The sequence below is a fragment of the Heloderma suspectum genome, chromosome 6, assembly GCF_057233095.1.
Source record: "Heloderma suspectum isolate Gila_16-S chromosome 6, 16-S_ref, whole genome shotgun sequence".
In the NCBI taxonomy this organism is placed as follows: Eukaryota; Metazoa; Chordata; class Lepidosauria; order Squamata; family Helodermatidae; genus Heloderma; species Heloderma suspectum.
The window spans coordinates 21,757,351-21,781,428 of record NC_139463.1 but is presented as its reverse complement, the minus strand read 5'-3'; the positions used below and the strand labels follow the sequence as shown (position 1 = coordinate 21,781,428).

At 45.4% G+C, this 24,078-nt stretch overlaps 1 protein-coding gene across 1 annotated transcript in view; it reads left to right on the top strand.

Moving 5' to 3' along the window:
• The window catches only part of DCPS (decapping enzyme, scavenger), an 84,061-nt gene extending 64,223 nt beyond the window's left edge, over positions 1–19,838 (top strand). The window contains exons 5-6 of the mRNA XM_084803741.1: positions 9,147–9,257; positions 19,263–19,838. Coding sequence (XP_084659867.1) covers positions 9,147–9,257; positions 19,263–19,529 — 378 coding nt within the window. The 3' untranslated portion in view covers positions 19,530–19,838. The remainder of the gene's footprint in view (positions 1–9,146; positions 9,258–19,262) is intronic.
• The last annotated feature ends 4,240 nt before the right edge of the window (positions 19,839–24,078 follow it).

Sequence of the window (24,078 nt, the reverse complement as noted above, 5' to 3'; positions counted from 1 at the left end):
TCCTTCTCACCACCACCGTTGTCTGGGCCAGAGCAAGAGGCAGGTGAACAAACAAGATGCAATGGGTGAGGAGGAGGAACAACTCCAGGGGGCTCTTGTCAGTGGGCTCCTGCTGGGGTATGGGCCCCCGGCAGGTGCCTGGCCATGCTTACCATGCCCTGGGTGGAGGAACAGATGATTGGTGATGAGTGGCTGCACCAGTGAGGTGCAGCTGGCCCCCTTTCCAGATGTCTTTCGCTGGTTAGTGAAGACATTTCTATCCCAGCAGGCCACTTGGTGCAGCCACTTGCCTGCTAAGCATTTAAAGGTTGCTTTATCTGTAGTTTTTGCCTTTGTATTTTTACCACTTCTGTAGTTTTATTGTATTTTTTACTGAATTGAATAGTTTTTATATTGCATTGTATTTCGCACATTGACCCAGTTCTCACGTCACGGCAGCAATTTCTGGGTTGTTTACCCCAGGAATTGCTGGGATGAGCAGAACGCGGGAGTCCAGAACTCATTGTTTCCACTTTTGATTAACAAGCCAGGAATGCCCTATTCCTGGTTTGTTTCATGACATAGAAACCCAGCAACTCTGTGTTGTTTATAGGTCAAACAACCCAGAGTTAACCCAACAACAAATCATGGGCAATTGTTGGGTTAACTCTGGATTGTTTAACCCATAAACAACCCAGAGTTTCCAAGTTCACATGTCATGTTCCTGGGTTGTTAACAGGTGGCTGTGCTGAGAACCTAGTGCAGTTAGTCTATGCTGAGAATGAACGCTAGGGGCGCTTGCTGCTGTTATGCTGCCTTATTACTAACATGTATTGTATAAAACCCATTGTACCCCATGGCTCTGGGTTCAGAGAAGCTGTCTGATCCAACCATTGGGTACGCCTGTGTGCTGTAAGTTACTCAATAAAGTACTCCTTGTAAATAAACCTGTGAATCTGATTTATCACTATCTTGGCACCTCTAAATTAAGAGGTCGATGCCCATGGCTGGGGCAACACAGTGTCCCCCCCCCCTCCAGTGGCAGTTTAACTGAGAAAGATGGGGGCAGTAATTATTGCAGGCGAATGGAGGGCAGCAAGAACTCGTATGTTGTATATTGAAATTCTTCAGAGGGCCAGTGACCTTAATAAAAGAAGAAGAAAGGTGGAGCTGATGTTATTCAAACTGTCAGGCAGCCAGCACGAGCTGCTCATGATGGAATCGTTTGCTTAGTAAAGCAACAGATGTTGCTGGATAGAATTATATGGCATCATGTCTTAGTCTGAGTGGTGAGGTGGGATCCTCTATGCACAACCCCACCATAGGGTTTAATCTGTATCATCCAGATTATAACCATGTTACAAGATCAAATTCAAATAGGGTGCCTGAAGGGACAACATGGCAGGTTCTGCTCTCAGAGTATGCAAGGGCCCATGTCCAGCGATCCAAGCAAACTTGTACATGTGTGGACTTGGACCTACAGCAGATTCTGAAGGTTTTGGACTTTGGGATTTGGTAGCCTGGACACTACCAAACCTTTGCCAAAGCAAGGAACAGCTTGTGCTTAGGACTTGTATTTCATGCTAAAATAAAAGAAAGAAAACAATGAAAACACTAGGAAAAGCTCAGTTCTGTGACTCATATAAATTATGCAGGCTACTGAAGCCCTGACACTAAATGTTGAAAATCCTGCTCAGCGACTCCTCTGGCTTCTGAGATGCAGACATTGCCCATGCAGTGCTGGTTCAGACTTAAAACTGAACCATGGTTTGGTGGCATGAGAATGAACCATCAAGATGCTCTGGGCTTGCTCATTCCCTCCCACACCTTCTGTCACTAGTGTGCAGCCATTTGTTCAGTTCTTTTCTAGTTTGAGGCAAACTAAGGAGTTTGAGGCAAACTAAGGAGTCATTTCAACTCATCTAGTTCACTGTGGTTTGTTTTTGTCCTTCAAACCAGGATTGGAAACCAGGGTTTGATTCTGGTTTCCAATACTGATTTGCAGAGCAAATGCAAACCATAGTTTGCCAGTTTGGCTGAAACACCAAATAGCGATTTGCTCAACTGAGCCAAATTGGTGGTTCAGACAAAACGGTTTGCCTCACACCAGGAAAATAATAACCATGCATGGGGGGGACGGGGGCGGGGAATACACGAGCCTAAGGCTCCTTCAAGGCTCACCCTTGTAGTGCCAAACCAGGGTTTGGAATTATTGCTGAACATGCCCACACTTTCAAGCCTATTTTTGTAACTATAAGGGTTAGAAATTTGCTGCTGCTTCTTTTAGTGAAAGCTGAGACACTCAAGAATCTAAATTGTGTGGCCAGTGCCACTTTTCTGCGCTTTTTCTGCATTTCCATAATATTTCAAAAGATACACAGCTTTTCATTAAGGGAACCACCAGAATGGGATGCTGTGAAGAATGTTTGATGAGTAGCATTTGCAGCCTCTGTAAACTGGCCCTTTCCATGGATTCAATCAGGATCCCCTACCCCCCCCCCTTTTCTTTTAACTTTAGCTGGAACTTGATTGGTCTGGGCTTTGCAGAGAACACTCCTTAAACTTAGCTTCTGGTTTACTGCTCTATCAACTTGACTGATTTTACCCTGATTCTTGCAAAAAGCAATGTGTGGTCAGAGCTACAAATCTCCCTTGGGTTGCTGCCATTTTCTGACTTGGAATGGTGGGAGGTATTTTTAGTTACAAGCTCTTCTGGGAATTCAAGTGCTTGAGCAAGGGCTGGAAATTCCACTTATTATCTATTTAACCTGCTGTCACTCTAGGGATCTTATTTTTTATCTCATATATATATATATATATATATATATATATATATAGAGAGAGAGAGAGAGAGAGATTAAACAGATTTGGTCGGATAGACCCACTGAAAACAATGGGGCATAAGGTGGCCATGACTAGCCAAAGTCCCATTGATTTCAGTTGGGTCTACTGTAAGTATGATTAAATCTGGATCCAACCCATTTAATTTAATCACTCCATTTACTTTAGAGATATAATTCACCTTATCCCAATGGCTCAGACCAGGTAACAAATGGGATGTCATGATTTTACCCACTTCACAGAAAGGGGTGGGTGGGGGTGGTTTGGAACAAGTTGCGATGCTTTGTTCAGAACCACCTAGTGAGTTCCCAGATTTGAAGCAAAGTTCCCACTTCTAGCACACTCTTTGCTAGATCGTGTTGGTGCTCTCAGATGTAGGCATCCTTGGGTTCTTTTTCAGTGCTAGAAGACTCAGCATTTGATCTTGCACATGGCTTGTTTTAGTTAAACATACAGATAAAACCCCATCATAGTTCTCACAGTTAGCACCCCACCCCTCAAGCTGCAGGAGGCCTGAAGTGTTGCACATTACGTCATCCACAGCCATTTTGGCAGTCTTTTTTCTACTGGGAGGCAGCTGCACCCACCCCAAAGCCCAGGAAGAAGACGATGGCAAGAGAAGGGAACGGGAAGGTCAGCTTGGCCCCATTCTTCACCCAGTGAAGGAGAGACTGCTCCTTTTCTCTTCCCATTCATTTCTCTTTCTGTGCTGTGTCTGTTAGATGTGAGCCTGCAGACAGGGTATCTTAATATCTGTAAAGCACTGAAACATTTTTTGGTGCTTTATAAAATCATAGAGTTGGAAGGGACCTCAAAGGTGATCTGATCCATTCTGCTACCAGTGCACATAGGTGGCCATCCATCCTCGGCTTAAAAACCTCTAATGAAGGACAGTTGACCACCTGTCAAGGCATTCTGTTCCACTGTTTACGTATATGCTGCTGATGCTGATAAACAATAAGTTTATGTATTTCAAATAGCAATTTCCAGATGATTAAGGAGAACGCTTAAGGATGTTCTTAAGGAACACTTAAGAAGGTCCCAAGATGGCTATAGTATGACATAATATGCAATCTCCCGAAATCAAGAGAAGCTGTATTGCAGGGGTGGGCAACATGCAGCTCATAGACTGCATGTACTGCCTGCAGCGTGGCTCCTGCTGTCCCCCTCCTGGCTGCCAAAATGCTTAGCCACGATGGCGGTAAAAAAGTCTCCTTGAAAACAAGCTAAATTTGACCTATTTAGCACTCCATAGTGGAAAACGAATTTTTTTTGCCACCACTGTGGGATCTGTGGGATGCTGGCAGCAGTGCGGCTCATGGAGGGGTTGGGGGGGGTGGCCCCCGGACCCCCACAATTGCCCACCTCTGCCAGAGAGGAAAGCTGTATATGAGTTTTAATGGTTGAGGGAAGGGCTTCAGTGCTCTCCACCTGATGACTAGCAAAACAAGAACAAATTATGCAAAATTTCATTTCATTTATTATATTTCTATACCACCCCATAGCTGAAGCTCTCTGGGTGGTTCACAAAAATTAAAAACCATTAAAATACATTATATAAAATATAAAAATAATTCACATAATGACATAAAACAAATAATGAACACAACAACAACATATATGATCTAAAACCATTTTAAAACCATCAGCCAAAGACAATCAAGAGACTCATTATACACCGCCAAATGCCTGAGAGTAGAGGGCACTTTTAACCTGGCACTGAAAAGATGACAATGTTGGCGCCAGGTGGGCCTCATCAAAGAGATTATTCCATAAATGGGAAGCCACCACCAAAAAGGTCCCCTCCCTTGTTGCCACCCTCCGAGCCTCCCTTGGAGGAGGCTCCTGGAGGAGGGCCTTAGATGCAGAGCGTAGTGTATGGGTCGGTTCATGCCGGGAGAGGCGTTCCGTCAAGTACTGTGGTCCCAAGCCATGTAGGGCTTTATCGGTCAAAACCAGCATTTTGAATTGGGCTCGGAAGTATATAGGCAGCCAGTGCAAGCGGGCCAGAATCGGTCTTACATGTTCACACCTTCTGGTCTCCGTTATCAGTCTTGCTGCTGCATTTTGCACATGCTGCAGCTTCTGAACCATCTTCAACGGCAGTCCCATGTAGAGTGCATTGCAGTAATCTAACTTGGAGGCTACCAAAATAGACAACTGAAGCCAGGTTATCTCCTGGCTAACCAGGAGATCTCCATTATCCTTGTCCAGATAGGGGCGTAGCAGGGCCACCAACCAAAGATGGTAGAAGGCACTCCGTGCCACTGAGGATACTTGAGGCTCTATTGGCAAAGATGGCTCCGGGAGGACCCCCAAGCTACAGTCAGAGCTAGACATATTGGAACAAGGATAACTGTTTTGGCAGTTGGCCTCTGTACACCACCATACTGAAGTTGAAAGGAAACACACCCAGATGGGGGTGAAGTCAGGACTTTCAGCTGTAATTCAAGGGGTGTGACAAAAGTGGGGCACTAACCATTCAGGAAGGACAGCCAGTGGCATACACACACACCCATCGTTGGTGGCTCATAAGTAATGGAACAAACCAACATCATTTCAAACTTAAGGATCGCCTTTAATACCTGGATGAAAATCCTTTGCAGTCAATGACTGCCAGAAGTCTGGAACCCATGGACATGACCAGATGCTGAGTTTCCTCCGTCAAGATGCTTTGCCAGGCCTTCACTGCAGCTGCCTTCAGCTGCTGCTTGTTTGTGGGTCTTTCTGCCTTCAGTCTCTTCTTCAGTAAGTGAGAAGCATGCTCTATTGGGTTGAGATCAGGTGACTGACTTGGCCATTGAAGAACATCCCACTTCTTTGCCTGGAGAAACTCTTGGGTAGCTTTTGCTGTATGTTTTGGGTCATTTTCCATTTGCAATATGAAGCGCTGTCCTATCAGTTTGGCAGCATTGGGCTGAATCTGAGCAGAAAGTATAGCCCTATACACTTCAGAATTCATCCTGCCGCTTTGATCAGCAGTCAGGTCATCCATAAACACCAGTGACCCAGTTCCATTGGCAGCCATACATGCCCATGCCATAACACTGCCTCCACCATGTTTGACAGATGATGTGGTATGCTTTGGATCATGAGCTGTTCCTTTCCTTTTCCATACTTTTCTCTTCCCATCATTCTGGTACAAGTTAATCTTAGTTTCATCAGTCCAAAGAATCTTATTCCAGAACTGGGCAGGCCTTTTTAGGTGTTTGCTGGCAAAGGCTAATCTGGCCTGGCTGTTCTTGAGCGTTACCAGTGGTTTGCACCTTGTTGTGAAGCCTCTGTATTTACACTCATAAAGCCATCTCTTGACTGTAGATGTTGGTAATGACACGCCTACCTCCGCAAGACTATTCTTGACCTGGCTAGATGTTGTGAAAGGGTTCCTCTTCACCATGAACAGAATTCTGCGGTCATCCACTTTAGTTGTCTTCTGTGCTCTTCCAGGCCTTTTGCTGTTGCTGAGCTTGCCAGTTAATTCCTTCTTTTTCAGGATGTTCCAAACTGTTGTGTTGGCCACTCCCACTGTTTTTGCTATCTCTCTGATGGGTTCATTTTGTTTCCTCAGCCTATTGATGGCCTCCTTCACTCGCATGGACACCTCTTTGGACCTCATGTTGGGAGTTCCAGTGAACAGCTACCAAATGCAAATGTAACACTCAGAACCACCTCCAGGCCTTTTATCTCCTTGATTGGTCATGGGGTACCCAGGAAACAGGCCACACCTGTCCATTCAGCTGCTTGTCAGCCATTTGTTCCATTACTTATGAGCCACCAACGATGGGTGTGTGTGTGTATGCCACTGGCTGTCCTTCCTGAATGGTTAGTGCCCCACTTTTGTCACACCCCTTGAATTACAGCTGTAAGTCCTGACTTTGCTCCCATCTGGGTGTGTTTCCTTTCAACTTCAATGTGGTGGTATACAGAGGCCAACTGCCAAAACAGTTATCCTTGTTCCAATATTTCTGGCCCTGACTGTACGAACCTGCTCCTTCAAGGGGAGTGCAACCCCATCCAGAACAGGTTTAGTACCCTCCATCCAGTCGGCAAAACCACCTACTACCAGCATCTCAGTCTTGTCTGGATTAAGTTTCAGTTTATTAGCTCTCATCCAGTCCATTGTCACAGCCAGGCACCAATTTAGCACATCCACAGCCTCACCTGAAGAAGATGAAAAAGAGAAATAGAGCTGCATGTCATCAGCATACTGATGACAGCACACTCCAAATGTACCGATGACCTCACTCAACAGTTTCATGTAGATGTTGAATGACATGGGGGCGAAAACCTACCCCTGCAGAACTCCATATCTGAGAATCCATGGGACCAAGCAATATCCCCCAAGTACCACCTTCTGAAGCCATCCATCCAAGTAGGAGTGAAACCACTGCAATGCACTGCCTCCCACTCCCAACTCGCCCCAGAAGGATACCATGGTCGATGGTATCGAAAGCCACCGAAAGATCAAGGAGAATCAACAAGGTCACATTCCCCCTGTCTCTCTCCTGACATAGGTCATCATACAGGGCAACCAAGGCTGTTTCCATGCCAAAACCTGGCCTGAACCCTGACTGAAATGGATCTAAATAATCAGTCTCATCCAAGAGTGTTTGGAGGTGGTTGGCAACCACCCACGCAAGAACCTCGCCAAGGAAAGAAACATTTGCCACTGGCCCAAAATTATTAAGTTTTTCCGGGTCCAGGGAGTATTTCTTTAGGAGTGGTCTCACCACCACCTCTTTGAGGCGGCCCGGAACCACTCCCTCTCACAAGGAGGTATTAATCGCTCCCTGGCCCAGCCAGCTATTCCTTCCCTGCCAGTTTTTATAAGCCAAGAGGGGCAAGGATCCAATATGGAAGTGATTGCACAAACCAGTCCAAGCCAAGCATCTTGTCAACATCCTCAAGCTGTACCAACTGACACTCATCTAAGAAAACTGGACAAGGCTGTGCTCTGGACACCTCACCAGATTCACCTGCTATAAGACTGGAGTCTACGTCCCGGCGGATGCAAGAGATTTTATCCTGGAAGTGCTTAGCAAAGGAATTACAGCGGGCCTCAGATGGGACTACAGTCTCCCTAGGGCCAGCATGTAATGGGCCACGAACAACCCTGAAAAGCTCCACTGGGTGGCATATGGAAGACTGAATGGAGGCAGTGAAGTGTTGTTTCTTTGCCACCTTCACTGGCCCTGAGTATACCTTACCATAGGCACACACCAAGGTTCAATTGCACCCACTAGGAGTTCTTCTCCATCTGTACATAAACCCAATGTCAAAGACAATGCATAATGTATGCAGATCTCAGTCTTCACTTTTCTTGGTGTAGAATTTGGATCAACTGGTACAGAATGTTTTAAGGGCTTTTTAGCACAATGCTCCCATTTTAAAGATGGGTAACTGAGCCTGAAAGAAGGTGACTTGCCCAGTGGGCCATACACCCTCTTTTATGACACACTGGGTCATGACTATCTTATCAACCAGTGTTATTCGTGTCACCGTGTACTTTGAGTAGGCCACAGTGATTGGCAGTGCTCCACTGGATTTAAAATAACTTTCATATCCAGAAGTTTATCAGTGAATCCACAAAGTATTCTGGGAGATGCCAGAAGTCTAGCCAAACTGTCTTTCCAAGCAACATTTCTAACAACGCTGATATTGTCAACTGACTCATTCATTCTTGAGAAGAGTTATTTTGAGTAATGCCGTGACTGGAGCCCATCCCGGGTATTGGTAATGCTTTCTCAGAAGTTACCAAATGCTTTGGTTTCAAACTCTCTCAAACTGAGGTTGCTTGAAAATATCCAGAAAACAAGGTATTCCTCCCTTCTTCAGGAAGGCAATGTTAACCAGGTCAAGTGGTGGTCAGAACCTGCTGTCCTAGGAGAAGCTACTCCAAAAGATACTTCTCCAACCTTTTTGCAACCACCTCCAAGGGAAATCTCCGTAGTCAGTTTAGGCCTACTCAGCACAAACAGCAGATCCTGTGCTAAAACTATTCATAGACTGTACCACTTCAAAGGCTATCAGAATTGAATGCTCCCCCATATAAAAACTTCATATTGAAAACCGGGCATGTGGGTGGGGTGCTACTCACCTAGCTTTCTTCTTGGTAAAAAGGGCAAGGCCAAAATATCAGAAATACCAGCATCTATAGACATACAGATTTGTGAAGTTTATGCAAAAACCAGTGTCCTTTTTTTGGTGATGCAGTAGTGGCCATCCTATGATGGAGGTTCAATGTAATTCATCATGACTTGCTGTGGCAAAATTTGAGAATCTTTTCTCTGCTTATCTAACCTCAACTACCTATTCTGTCTTTGCAGTTAGACGATTTGTACTTAATTGCCATCTGCCACTGCCGGGGAATCAAGTCACTCAGGGACCTTACTGCTGAGCATCTGCCTTTGCTTAGGAACATCTCACAAGAAGGGAAGGTGGGTATCCTCTTCTGTTTAATCCAGATTTTTCCCTGTCCTGGTTTTCCATTACCTGAGCACACACTGGGTTCTTTGTTTGTTGGTGAAGGCATCTCATGGCCTTCTTCTCTTTCACATGAACAAAATTAACATGCCCTTGTGGAGTTCCAGATACCAGCCCCCAAGATGATGTTTCTGTTGCAAAGTTATCATTTTATTCCCACCACTCAAATAGCAATATTTTTTGTCACGGTGAAACTACATTTCTCCACACGCACCCCACTTCATGGTATCTAAGGTTGACAAACAATGAGATAAACACACACACGGGCCTGCTCCTGGGCATTTAACAGGGGTTTGTTGTGCAAAATTGAGAAAAAACAAAACAAAAAACAGGAGATGAAGCTTTTCATGGCTTGGAGCCAAACGTGGGCCGTGGCCAGCTGCTAATTGCTGCAGATCAAACTGCTGTTAAAGGGTCAGCTGCAGTGACTGGTTCAGAAGCTGGCAACCCCAGTGGCACCCATGGCATTTACGAAGCCAATGTCACAGGGAGGTAGTGCAGGTGAGATAACAGTGAAAACAGGCGCTCCTTGTGCTGTTCTTTTGCCAGCAGGCAAAGACCTTTTTATTCAGGCAGGCCTTTGGCATGTAACTGAGTCTGTTGGGTTGGATGTTGTTTTTATTTTGTTATTGCTGTGGTTTTATTGTGCTTTAATGCATTGTTTTGTTATTGCTTTAATCATCTTTTATTTATGGTTGTAAGCCACCTCAAGTGCCATTTTTCTTGGTAGAAAGGGGGGCTACAAATCAAATACATACATACATCCCCCCCTTTCTGTTTGCCCACATGATTTTGTAAAATGGGCCAAGTATTTCCCTACTATACTGCTTGAGCGCAAGTGTGCTAATGTAGACCTTAGGTGGAAAAAATCCCTACAGTGAATACCAGTAGTACTTCCTCTTCTCCTCACCCTCTCTGCAGTAATGTTCTGTTGTGTGTGAATCTTGCTTTCAAAATAATGTTTTGTTTTGTTTCTGAAAGGCTATTTGTTTCCCCCTCTCCCATCCTTGAAAGCACATCTCCCCTGTGTTTTGTTTGTTTGCTTAAAGCTCTCAACGGGATTATTTATTAAGGGAGCAATCCTACGGCCACTAGACACTGTTTAGGAGGGCCATAGGATTTTTCGGTTTCTGGGAACCAAGGTCAGAGCCAGGGCTCCAAATGCGGTTTCCAGAAACCGTACTCCTCTCCCCCGCCCCCTTGTAGCCGGGTTCTCTCCACGTCAGCTACATCTCCACGCTCAGAAATGTAGTGCAGAGACAGGAGAAAGGGGAAGATCCCAGGGGCGGGGAAGGGAGGACTCTGTGTAAGCCTCTTTACAAGGCTTCCTGTGTGCTGCGTTGCCTCTCCCGCTCTGAAGTCCCCAGCTAGGCGTATGAAATCGCAGTTCTAGCTGAAAATGCAGGGCGGCTGGGGCACAGAGGAGAGGATCCCCTCCGTGCTCCAGCCACCCTGCATAGCATAGTTGCCAGCCTCCGAGTTCAGAGGCTGATGACTGTCTTCATAGGATTGCACCCGTATTTATTTAATGATATTTATGATTCACTTACATTAAAGTTTTTTTTTCTAATTCTAATTTTTCTAATTCTAATTTTCTAATTCTCATTTTTCTAATTCTCATTTTTCTAATTCTATTTTTTTTTCTAATTCTCCAGCCACCCCGCATAGCATAGTTGCCAGCCTCCGAGTTCAGAGGCTGATGACTGTCTTCATAGGATTGCACCCGTATTTATTTAATGATATTTATGATTCACTTACATTAAAGTTTTTTTTTCTAATTCTAATTTTTCTAATTCTAATTTTCTAATTCTCATTTTTCTAATTCTCATTTTTCTAATTCTATTTTTTTTTCTAATTCTCCAGCCACCCCGCATAGCATAGTTGCCAGCCTCCGAGTTCAGAGGCTGGTGACTGTCTTCATAGGATTGCACCCGTATTTATTTAATGGTATTTATGAATCACTTACATTAAAGTTTTTTTTTCTAATTCTAATTTTTCTAATTCTAATTTTCTAATTCTAATTTTTCTAATTCTAATTTTTCTAATTCTAATTTTTTTTTCTAATTCTTCAGCCACCCCGCATAGCATAGTTGCCAGCCTCCGAGTTCAGAGGCTGGTGACTGTCTTCATAGGATTGCACCCGTATTTATTTAATGGTATTTATGAATCACTTACATTAAAGTTTTGGTTTTTTTAATTCTGTGTAACTATTATTTTACCCAGGTTTTGCTTAGTGACTTTACTTATAGACATGAAACCTTTACAATTTCAATATAGGGTGATATGAAGAAGGGAGGTTGAAATAAAGGGGAAGGAGTGGAGGCAGGAGGAGGGAAAAGGCTGCACTGGTTGAGTTGTGTTGGAGAATGAAAACATCTAATACACCATTAATAACCAAAAAGAAAGAAAGACATTTCTAAGTGAGGTACAAAAACAAGTCTTCATACAGAGGACAAGGTCACCTTCCTGGGAATGGCTGTTGGAAAAGGTATATTTTCAGTTATGGTTCAGCCCCACCATGTGTGTGTTTGCGTAGGCACCCACTGCCACAGGACATCCACAGGAAGTCCACTTCCTCCCCTTGTGTATATTATGTGGCAGCTATGCTGCTGGCAACGGATCTGGGCTAACCCAAGGGGAAATTCCACCCAAGGGGAAATTCCACAGTGCAGGGGAATTACGATTCTCTTTTGCTGCTCACTCACTTCCTACGAAGTTTTGAGGAAATTGCCCATGTCAGCATCTGAGTGATTTGTTAATGGGCCAATCTGGTGAGGCTCTGGCTGGCAATCAAGGATCCATGCTTTCTCATCGGAATTTAATGTGGAGTTTTTATTTTGAATATTTCACACCCTGCAGCTTAGGCACCACGGTGTGGATTTATAGCTTCTCTTGCCAGAAGACTGCCTCCCCGCCGCCACTTCTGCTGCTGTCGCCACCACCACTCAGTCTTCTGGTGACAATTATTTTTCCCTGTGATGAATTGCCTGCTGCCAGGCTGAACTGGCAAAATGAAATGTGCCTCTCTGGGACCAGATGTTGCGCAGTGCCTTTCCGAATCAAGTGGCACCGTGCCCTGCAGCTGGCACTCACATGGAAATTCTGGAGGTGTCAGCTTATGAGGTCTGAAGCTGCAATCCTGCGCATGCTTACTTAGGAGAAATACCCAATGAAATAAGTGAGGCTTCCTTTGGAGGAAACGTGGGTATCATTGAGCTGCATGGATCCGTTCTCAAAAACTGCTCCCCTTTTGTTTCCCGTTTTTGGCTCCCCTTCAACCTGATGCAGCTGCCCTTCTTGCAACAATGTGTTGCGTGCTTTGAAAATGAAAGAGCGACACTAGGAGGTTTCCATGGCTAATTTGTATATTTTATTGACATGTTATTGGCCTATTATTCTGCCGTTGATAAGCATGCTGTGCCCAGGACTGACGTCAAGGGTAGGTGTGGTTGAACACCTGCCAAGGGCCCACACCCCAACAGGTGCCCATCGACAAGAGCCCCCTGGACTTGCTCCTCCTCTTCACCATTGCAACGGGTTTGTTCACCTGACTCTCACTCTGGCCCAGACAAGGGTGGTGGAGAGAAGGAGGAGCAGTAGGTGGCAGTGAGAAGGCAGACTCGTGGAGGGACGGGGGCTGTTGCCCAAGGGCCCTCAAAAACCTCAGAGCCAACATTGCCTTTGCCCTTCTGAAGCTCAGCCGCCAACACGGAAAACTTGAGCTGGCCCTTGCTCTTTTAACACATAAAGGCGCAATCCATGGAAGGCAAGTGTTGTCAGGGTTCCCCTTTGTCCCTGCTAAACTTCAAATAGCCAGATCAAAACACAGACAAGAGGCTTCTATCCACAGCTCTTTAATCCTTTTACTTCAATGGGTCATACAGATGCAAATGGTCAGTAACTCACAGTCTACAAAAGAAATGCCTTCAGTGAGTTCAAAGGGAAGCTATGAAGGTTGAAGGTTGCCCACTGTTTGAGAAAAGGCGGGCACGCTTTCCTAACTTAAGGGGGGGGTCTCCCTCTATCTCATGAGGTCTCTACGCATAGCTGTTCTCGCCGGGCCAATTGGGCAGACCACCCAAGCTCTGCCCCTGCCATCTCTCTCTCGGCTCTGCATCTGCGCCTGGCATCCAAGAATTCAGGCTCTCCAAGCCCCTCCTCTTCCTGTTCACTATCTCTCACAGGGGTGTGTGAAGAGAGGCCCTCTCCATCCAGCTGGACTATTGAAATCTGAGGAGTCTGTCTCTCCCCAACATGCATGGTGCCTGTGGACACTTCTCTTGGCAGCCACCAGGCCCCCTGCCCCTCCTGATTTTTATTTTAGGGATGTTGTTTTTCCCAGATTTTTAAAGTAATTATTCTTTTAAACTGGGATGGTGGCTTGCTGCAAAGCAGACTGCTGCCCTCCGGCACCATCTTCTTTTGGGTTCAAAAGAGTGGTTTTGTGTTTTGGAGCTCAGACCCCCACCTCTGCCTTGTGCGTAGATTCTTGAGTAAGTTACTTTTATTTTAATCTCACCAGTTTGCCTTTGGGAAATGAGTATTTTCTGGCCATTCATACCCACCATGGCAGCCATTTTGTGAGAGCACCCGCCGCACTCAAAATTCTAAATATGCCCACTGAGCCAAAAAGTTTTGAGGGCCCCCAGAGCTACTTGATGAAATGAGCTGCTCAGACTGAGGAGCTGACTTTGATGGAGGGGGGCTTAAAAGGCCTGCGTGTCTCCCCATTGGCCTGTGAGGCTATGGGGTCAGTTCATTGTTTTCAGGCTGGAACTTCAGTGTATAGGGCACTTTTAATTCAGAGAGCTTCATTTGCTTCATTGGCTAAGAGACCAGGTTACTGGTAGTGCAGGGGGTAAGATGCTGAAGATTGGTTCGAGACCCCCCTCAGCATCTTCCCACAAGCCACCCCTAAGTACCAGGGAAATCCCAGTGCAGTTGAACCTCATTCATTGACTGCAGTGTAAGCATGCCAACACCTTGCTTCTCTAGGTTGCACCTATAGAGCTTATGTCTGTGAACGCTTCTAAAAGATTCTAAAGTAGTTTTCATGCACAAAGCTGGATGCTTTACTATGCATTGGTCCCCTTCTAGTCCTGTGTGGAAGGTGGAACACCATACATCTTTTTGCTTATTCCTGTTGGTTTTCCATCAACGAGTTATAGCATAGACACAGCTAGAAAAACTGGATAAATTTTCACTTCTTTTACTTCTCTTTTTGTTTTTGTTGTTGCCGTTATTTCCTAATGGTTAGGAATTTTTATTTTAATTTTTTGCCATCATATTTCCACACCTGTCTTTGTAACAATGATGGATAGAAACTCAAAACTTATGCAACCATTCGTGCAGCCCGCAAGACCCCCACATCCGCACATACTGAAATAATTGCTTATACAAGCTGTCTACTTGTGTGAGCAGTGTACTGTCAGAAAAGTGAACTCCCATGTGATATCCCCTACCCTTCTATTGCTAGTTGTAATTTTATTTTATTTTTGTGGAGGAGAAGCTGCAAAACCTTCTCTTGGGAACAGAATATACCAGATCTGTAAGCATCATAAACTAGTTAAAATCTTGTGGTTTCTTGAATACTGTAATATTTGAAACTGAGCATTTTAGATTATGTTTTATTTATTTATTTAGTTAGTTAGTTAGTTAGTTAGTTCTTATTTTCGGGTTTGTTATGTTTTCGGTTTGTTTTGTTTTGTTCAAACTCACAATAAAAAATCGGAGGGGAAATCTTGTTGTTTTAAAAAATCCCCCAAAATAGCCTTTATTGCATTTGCCATCTTTTTACCTACCTGTGCCTGCAGAACATGTTGCACTCTGTTCTGAGCAGCTCAGAATTTGCTGTTTGGAGAACCAGGGAATCCACCCCAGTGTTGATCCCATACCAGGAAGAGAGTGATTTTCCAGATGCTCAGGCTCTCCCCTTTGTTGATAGGTTTGACTCTTTAATACTTGACTGGATCTTCCTTTGAGACCTGTTGAGCTTCTCACACAGTCATGGCTAGCCCGGACCAAATAATCCAAGACAACAAAATCCCAGAGGGCTGTAACTGTTCCACACCATTAAAGCAAAAATGCAGGGAGTTCTGAGGCAGCTTAAAGACAAACGTATTGTGTCCTAAATCTTTGTGAAGTACAGCCCACTTCATCAGATGTGTGAAGGGTTATGCTCAGTTGCCAGATGCACACATGTGCACACACAGAAATAGAGGGAGGAAAACACATTGGCCCAAATGCCAAGAAACACAGAAGGTACAGCCTGTGACATTTCTATGCATAGCTCAAATGTAGACAGGACAGGATACACATCCCAAGAAGACAGACAACAATCCGTCATAAGTCGCAGTCAAAGAGATCTTCTGTGCCATAGAGAAGGGGTATACAGCATGCTTCCCAGGCTTTAAATGTGCCCCCATGGGTGCCCACCACCACCACCACAGCGTTTCCCTACACTGACTTTCTACCGGTTCTACCTTGACTTTTGCCCATGCCCACCCCCCAGCGATCCTGACACAGATTGCTCTTTTACTCCTAAAAAAGCGTGCATGGGATTATCTCATTACAGCACATAACAATTTATTTTTCCATTCCATTGGCCTGTTTGACACCACCTTTCTTAGGCCGTTTCTCATGTTCCCTGTATGCATGAATCTACCTCCTATATGAGTCGTGTTCGTATCATCTCAGTGTGAAACTTTTTAAAGGAAACAGTCCTTCATGCACACAGATTCCGTTTTGCTTCAAATTCCTCTTGTTGTGCGACAGCCACCCCACCCCTCTGCCTTCCAGTTGTTGATTACTTTATAGAATAGCCACATAAAGATGGTCAAAGTTATGCAGGCTGCAGAGTTACACATCTCTGCAGAGCAAAATGACACTTCTTAGAAAACATCTGTCCATTTCCTCTTGGCTCAGGCTAATTCTGAGGAATAAGCTGGAACGGGGATCATCAGCTGGAGCCAAATGCGCGCTTCACCCGCTCTTCCCAGAACCAAAGAAATTGTTCACAGAGAGTTTATTTATGGAATGTGTAACTCCGTTCTCTCTCCCCTGCTTTACATTTCAAGGGTGTAACTTAGATGGCTCCAAACTGAATCAGCGGCACTTCCAACTCAGTTGTTTTGGGGCTGGTTTACGCATCGCTGTCTCCACTTGGAGGCAAGCAGACATGGCTTCACACATGGCCTGTTACTGCATGGTGAGAAGTTAGTGTTCAGTGTCCCATTGTGCCCCCACAAACCTTTCTTTGGGGCAGCCTTGTCCAACCTGGAGCCCTCCAGATGTGTTGGACTGCAACTCCCACAATTCCAAGCCAGCAGGGCCAATCCATCTCCAGATGTTTTGGACTTCCAGCATTCCTGTCCAAAAGAAGTCGCAAACATCTGGAGGTCTGCCTTCTGCCTTCCCCTGCTTTAGAGGACTGTTATGGGAGCAATGTGAGTTAAACCCTCTCTTGAAATCAGTGGGACTCACCTCCCAGTAAAATGTAGTTGGGGTTAGGGAAGTGAGACCAAAGCAGATTTTGCTTGGAGTTCCTGTTTTTATTGTGAATTGTTATTTTCAGTTGTTGTACACCGGATAATGTTTAACGTGGAGTGGCTTATGTATGTTATATTGCACCACAGAACCCAGAGATTAGGTCTGAGATCAGGCCAAGGTTCAGTGCAGTTCACTGCATTCCCAAGCAAAATTAGAGTGTTTCTGAAGGTCTCCGACAAGTTCAGTGCTGCTGTTTAATAGCTTTGATTACACTATCTGGTAATGGGAGGCTGCAACTTGCCAAACCCTCTGGAGAAATGAAGTTGAAATGGAGAGCAACACAAGCTGGGAAAGGTCCCCTTTTAGGGAAACGCGCCAGCCATTGTATCTTTTCCATCCACCACAGCCTCAACCCAGTGGGCCTTGTTAATGAGGGAGCTAAAGGAACGTAAGAGCTAAAACAGGCCCAGGCCCAGCGGACAACGGGTCTGTTGCTGGCCTGTTCCATTTCATATTGCAGTGGAGTGTGTGTGTGTGTGTGAGAGAGAGAGAGAGAGAGAGAGAGCATGTGTTAGCAACCGTCTGAAAGTTCCTCTCACATACATTATACTACACATATACGAAATTAGTGGGAACAGGGAAGAGATTCTAGATTCACCTTTCCCCTGACATGCTAAGGGAGTATTTTATGGGAGGAAGACATTTGGACCCTAGCTTCTTCCTCAGTCAACTCTAGGTGAATTTCCCCACAAACTACCTCAGGCCTAGCCTTGCCCATGATTATCCATGCCCAGGTAACGTCTCATTTAGATTACCCAAATGTGTTCTATGTAGGGCACCCTTTGAAGACTATTCGGAAGCGGCTGTTGGTACAAACTACTGATGACTGGCTGGGAGCGATCAAATGAAATGTATTGTGGCAGCTTTGAAACAATTGCACTGGCTGCCAGTCCGTTGCAAAGTCCATTACAGCCCTTCATGGCTTTGGACCTGTGTACATGAAATGAGTAAAGGCCCACCTTCTCCCACATAAATAAAATATATTTAGGGCCCAATCCTTTGCATGTTTAGACAGAAAAAAGACCCATAGCTCCCAGCATTCCCCAGCCAGCCATGGGAGTTGTAGGCCTTTTTTCTGTCTAAACACACATAGGATTGCACCCTTAAGTAGAGACTGGGCAGCCATCTGTCAGGGGCTCTGTATGTGCAAGATTCCTGCACTGAGCAGGGGCTTGGAATAGATGACCTGAAAGGTCCCTTCCAACTCTAACATTCTATGATTCTATGACCCCACCTGAAGATTATCCTTGGAGGCCTTTGTCCAAGGCAGGTGGTGATTGGAGAGATAGCTTTCTCTGTTGTGGTGCCCCGGGAGCTTCGCCCGATGCCGAGTTCAGTGCCCTTAAGCACCAGGTGAAGACCTTTTTCCTTGCTCAGGACTTCTAAATATTTAGATTTTCTGGATTCCCCCTCCAAGTTTTTACTCTTTTAAGGTAGAGTAAAGGCCTTCTCTGCAGTGGCCCCACACCTTTGGAACAAGCTGCCGTCGGAGGTCTGCCAGGCTCTGTCATCGCAGGCTTTTAAGGCCTTGAAAATGTATTATTTTACTGTGGCCTTCTCTTGATATGACTACTATTGTTGCTGTTACTGCTGTTAACATTATTGCTGGTTTTATTGTTGGCTTTTATTGTTTTTTTATTGTTTTTATCACTTCTAACATTTTAACTGATTTTATGTATTTTATTGCTGTAAGCTGCCTTGGGAGGGCTCCTGCCCTGAAAGGCGGCCAAGAAATGTTTTAAAATAAGTAAATAAAAAATGTAGTGCCAAGGCTCTGTTTGTTCCTGCTGCTTTTTAATGACTTTTACTGATTAAGCCAGCCTGCTAGTTTTGGGGCAATACGGTGAGGGTATGAACACAACCTGGTGAGCAGCCACCATCAAGCTCCCAATGCCACCTCCCCTCCCCGTCTGCAACCAGAAGGACATCTGAGGAAGTATCTTTTCCTGAGGGGATGGGAGAAGAAACTGATTAAGCTTGAATTCAAAAAGGAACTGCAGAAGAGAAGAAAGAAAAGAGGAACAGGCCAGCAAAGAACAGGCCAGCCCAGAAGTAGTGTGAGCCTGAATACAGTTGATTCCCATCCACCTGGGCAACTGAATCAATCATCACCATCCTGCTCCCCCCCCCCCGCCCTTCCCAATCCCTTTCCTTGTGTCACGTGTCTTTTTTAGAGTGTAAACCTGAGGGCAGGAGCTGTCTAATTATTGATTCTTGTAGGTCGCTCTGGGAGACTTTTGACTGAAGAGCGGGATAAAAATGCTTTGAACGAATGAATACATCCATACATAAATACTATGACATATAAACAACTATCTTATACTTTTGACTTGTCTCATATAGCAGTTGCCCAAACGGTTGATCGCTACCGGCTCAAGGCATTAAGAGACATCTCATTTTTCTCCCCCCAGGAAGCTGTAGTGAAGCGCTTTGGCGTTGCTGGGACACAGCTCCGGGTCTACCTGCATTACCAGCCATCCTACTACCACCTCCATGTGCATTTCACTGCCCTGAGCTACGATGCGCCGGGATGCTCCGTGGAGCGAGCCCACCTCCTCTCGGACGTGATCAGTAACCTGGAGCTCGACTCCCAGTACTATGAGAAGCGCACTTTGACCTTTGCACTTCGGGCAGATGAACCCCTGCTGAAGAAATTCCAGGATGCAGGTCGAGCCTGAACTCTCGAAGACCGCTGAACGAAGTGTGTATCCCTTTTGTATGGACAATTTTGTATTGTCTTTAGATGCTTTGTTTACGGTTTTATAAGATATGGGCGATATTTTAATTCCTGTTGCCACTGGAGCGTTGTTGTTGTTTTCTATCAATAAATGGCTATGTACCGGACGCATCGGTTATTCCTTGGGATGTTTTGGTACTTCTGGCATCTATAGTTAAAGCAGGGGTGAGGAACTTGTGGCTCTCCAGACGTTGTTGGACTCCCAGCCAGTATGGCCAGTGGTCAGGGGTGATGGGAGTTGTAGTTCAACAACATCCAGAGGGTAACAGGATCCCCACTCCTGGTCCAGATGTGTTGGCTCAGTATAAGGAATCTGCATGATGTGCCTTACTCCCTTCCCCCTAAATCTTGAAGCAAATCCTGCGACATTACAATCTGGACCTTCCACCATTGAATTCCGTAAGGCTGCCATCCAGTACGCACTTGCTTGTGAGTAAGCCCCATTGAACACAGTGGAGCTTACTTCCAACAAACATACATAAGACTGCACCGGAGAAATCATAACAGAATAGCGGAGACTTGCAGCCAAAGATTTGTTTTGTCTCCTATTCCTATGACCTCTGTGTCTTTTTCCGTGTTCCCCAGCCACCACATTCCCTTCTTGCCCTTACATATGTCTTCTGTACCTATGCTCTGCATAAGGTCAGTGGTGCCATCAAAGCAGGACTCTGGGGCAGATGTCCAGGGCTCCACTCGGACCAATAAATAGGAGGGCCCCAAACTGCAGCAGGACTGCATTAACGTATTTTGACAGAAATGGAGTAATGCACATCACCACCTAAAGCAGGGGTGTGGAACCCTAAGCTCAAGGACCAGATCCAGCTTTCCAGAGTTCCCAATCCAGCCCTTTGGGGCGCTCCAGAAGCGCCCCCACACCCCTCATTCAGTGGTTTCTGGCCTTTTGTGAAGATTTTTCCCCATTCTAAAAGGTAGAAATGACGGACAGTATTTAAGCTACAATATGGTGGTATTTTTGGCCCCAGTCCTTCTTACACTCTTTCCTCAACCCACCATTTACTCTCTGTTCTTTAGCCACCTTGGCTCTTCCCACCCAACTTCAGCCATCTGGTCTTCTTAGTGTTCCATATTCTGTTGCTAGCCTTCCGTCGAGAAACCCAGCAGGGAGGCACTTCCAATTACACCCACACATAAAAGAAGAAGTGAGGAAGTCACAAGAGTGCCTATTTATTGTGTGTTTTGCCCACTCCTGTGTCTGGTTCTAGGAGACGGCAACTTTGGGCCTGTGGGCCTTATCCAGTCTGCAGAGGGTTGGGCCCCCTCCCCAAGCTCTGCCCCATGGCCTGAAGACTTCAGGAGGAGGTGGGGGAGATAAGGGGATATCCCTGCATGCCACTCACCCTCCCAACTGGAGAGCAAACAGTCCAAGGTGAATCCCTTTGTTATCTCCCATCAGAGATGGAAGATAATATGAGGATTTCCCCCGGGCTTGGAAGGCATTCAGGCTTGCAGGCTGGGGCTTTACCAACATTCTTTTTACTCTGACCAGTTAGAATGTTGGCAAATGTTTCATGACATCATAGCTCAACTAATGGTGACCATCAGGCAGACTTAAAAGAAATATTTTATATAAAGGATGGGTAGAGGCTATATTAGAATAAAACTGCCAGGCCCTGAAGAGGACAACACTTAAAACCTACTTTTTCTAATGCAGAAACTTAGAAATGTAATAGAAATATATGCTCAAAAGTAGATGACACAAAGCAGCCCACAGCAGCTTTCCTGCTAATTAATATTTTCCTTTACAGGAAACTCTAGATGAAGGCTTTGACCATTCAAGCCACAGCTTCTACCATTACTTGCTTCAGCCTTGAAAAAAATCACCTATTGCCATTTTGATAAGTGGGGGCTGCAACAAAATGTTGCAGCATGGAATGCTTCTGTTCAAAGTGCCAGGCAGCTATGCCCTTTTCCAAGAGACTCAGTTCACCCCTCCAACGGACACTCAGTCTTCTGTGGTTACTGAGCATGCTCTGTCCCCATTGGGCTGCTTTTTAGTGGGAGAAGATGCCCCTTGGATTCCCCCCCCCCTTTTTGTTGTACTTCTGGAAACATTCCAATTCCTCCTCTTGTGCCGTGGATGGTGCTGGTTTGGCTACATAAGGATTGGCACGTGGAGAATGTATAGGATGGGAAATTCTGTTCCATTCTCTGTCCCAATTACTATTCTATTGAGGTTTGTTTTAACCTCAAAAATAACAAACTTTTTTTTAAAAAAAAGCCAGGCAATTCTTCTCCATAGCACTAATGTGGGATCCCTCGGCTTGAAAGATGATGATTCTCTTCTAATGTGTCATTTATAGATGAAAAGACTTTTTTGAAAAAATGAACTCAATACAGTTGCTGATAGATCCTTTTTTTGAGACGCCTCAAATTATGCCCAGAAGATGTTTATTTTGGGGATTTCAGCTGTGTCTCCTATGAACTGTACATGATGTGGAAGGTGGGTGCTTCATCGCCCGTTCTCTAGTTTCTGCAAGTGTCTGTTTCTTGGGATATTGCCTGTTGCCAGGGGGAGAAGAACCAGGATGTGTTGTGGCAAGAGGAATAGAGCAGGCGGGGAGAAAAGTAGCACTAAGCATCTGGAGCTTGGGATTTGGAAAGAACATTGCTGAGTCTGTCGAATCTAAGCCAATCATTCCCAAACTCTTTTGCCATGAGACAGAACTTAATTAAACAATTAAAGGCTCCTGTAGGCCCAACGTTCCCATTCACAAGGGAAGGGCTGCCCACTGTGTGTCGACATGAATCACACTGTGTGTGATTAATTTTGTTTCATCTGTGCATTGGGTGCAACTGGATCATTCAGTCGCTCCCAATGCAGAGGCACGCAGCAAAATGGTTTGTCTTCAGGGGAGGTTGCCCATCACAGCTCTAGAGGCAGGCATGGCTGCGCTCATCCAGAACTGTGAGGGGCAACATCCACCAAGGACATTTGTAACAAAATGCTCTGGCAAGATTGAGAGACTGGGTTTCGGAGCTGCCGGCCAAGTGGGAGGTTCCTTCCTCCTTAATACAGGTGTGGAGAAACTCAGCCCGAGGATCAAATTCCATTTTGGAAAATCTCTTGGCTTCCACATTACAGTGGTGGGCGGGCCAAAGGGGACAGGGCCAAAACACCAAAAATACCAGCAAATTTTAGTTTAAAGCTTTTACTGCCAGTAACAGACTTGGGGGAGGCATGCTAACCTTTTCAGAAGGGGAAAGAACCCTGTAAAAGCCAGGAATCAGGGAAAGGGGTGTGGTCACCTAGGGAATGCCATCGGGCCACATTGGCAGTTGGCTGACGGGGGAAGTTCGAACTCCAGAGGTGAGGTTTTTGGAGAGGAGCGAGGTGCTCTGGTATGAGCACTGGGCTCTGTTATATTATTGTCTTGCCCTTCAACACACACAGAAGAGCAACAGTGCCTTTATAAGTATGTTACCTTTCTGCGAGACCGCTTGTCCTTTGATCTCCTATCTTAACACTTGCCCCTTGGGCCTATGACGAAAGGAAACCCATTTGGGTATTTAGAGAAAACTCTGGTGTGCCCACATATTGGGGATCCTCTCTTAAAAATCCCACACAACACCCTTCCTCTCAGACTTGCTTACTAGTCACCGCTTTTTGGAAATTAAGGGTGTTCCCATGGTGAACCGGGGAGCGTTGGCAGCAGAACAAATGGCCCTGTTCCCATTTCGCTTGAGCAATGGAAAGGTTGCCTGTATGATAGGGGGTGGTAACTGTGACATGGTACTGTTCTGGTTCTTCATGGGTTAAAGTGAAAAAAGGAAGGGGGTATCTTCTCTGGAAGAAACACTTCAGATTCTACTTCTTTCATACTTACCAGTTAAAGTGTTGGACTGGAACTTGGGAGATCTGTGTTCTAGTCCCCACTCGGCCATGAATCTCACTGGGCAACTTTGGGCCAGTCACTGACTCTCAGCCTAACCTACCTCACAGGATTGTTGTGGGGATAAAGTGGAGAGCAGGACTATGTAAGCTGCCTTTGGTTCCTTGCAAGAGGAAAAAAGGTGGGATATAAATATAATAAGATATTAAGACATAAATAAAATACTGTCTACATCAGAGGTGCAGAGCCTCTTTCAGCCTATGGGCTGAGTTCTGTTTTGTAGAAGCTCTCAGGGGGCACAATCTAGTGCTGGGTGGGGCCAAAAATAACAGCATATTTTAGCTTACAGTCCTGATTGCCAGTAACTAAGCCTTAGGAGAGGCATTTCAACCTTTTAGAAGGGGGAAAGTACTGTCCAACAGCCAGGAAACCACGAAATGGTCAGTGGTCAGGGGAAAGGGTCATGGCCTTCTGGGAAACCCAGGAGGGGTGGATTTTGGCCCACCAAAAAAGCAGTGGGATAATTTCTTGACCCAGGCTCACAGCAGGCAATCCTGTTGTGTGTCTGCACTGGGAGCCATTGAGCAACCCAATCAGATTCCTTCCAAGCCAGAACACAAGCTTAGAACAGTGACTAGG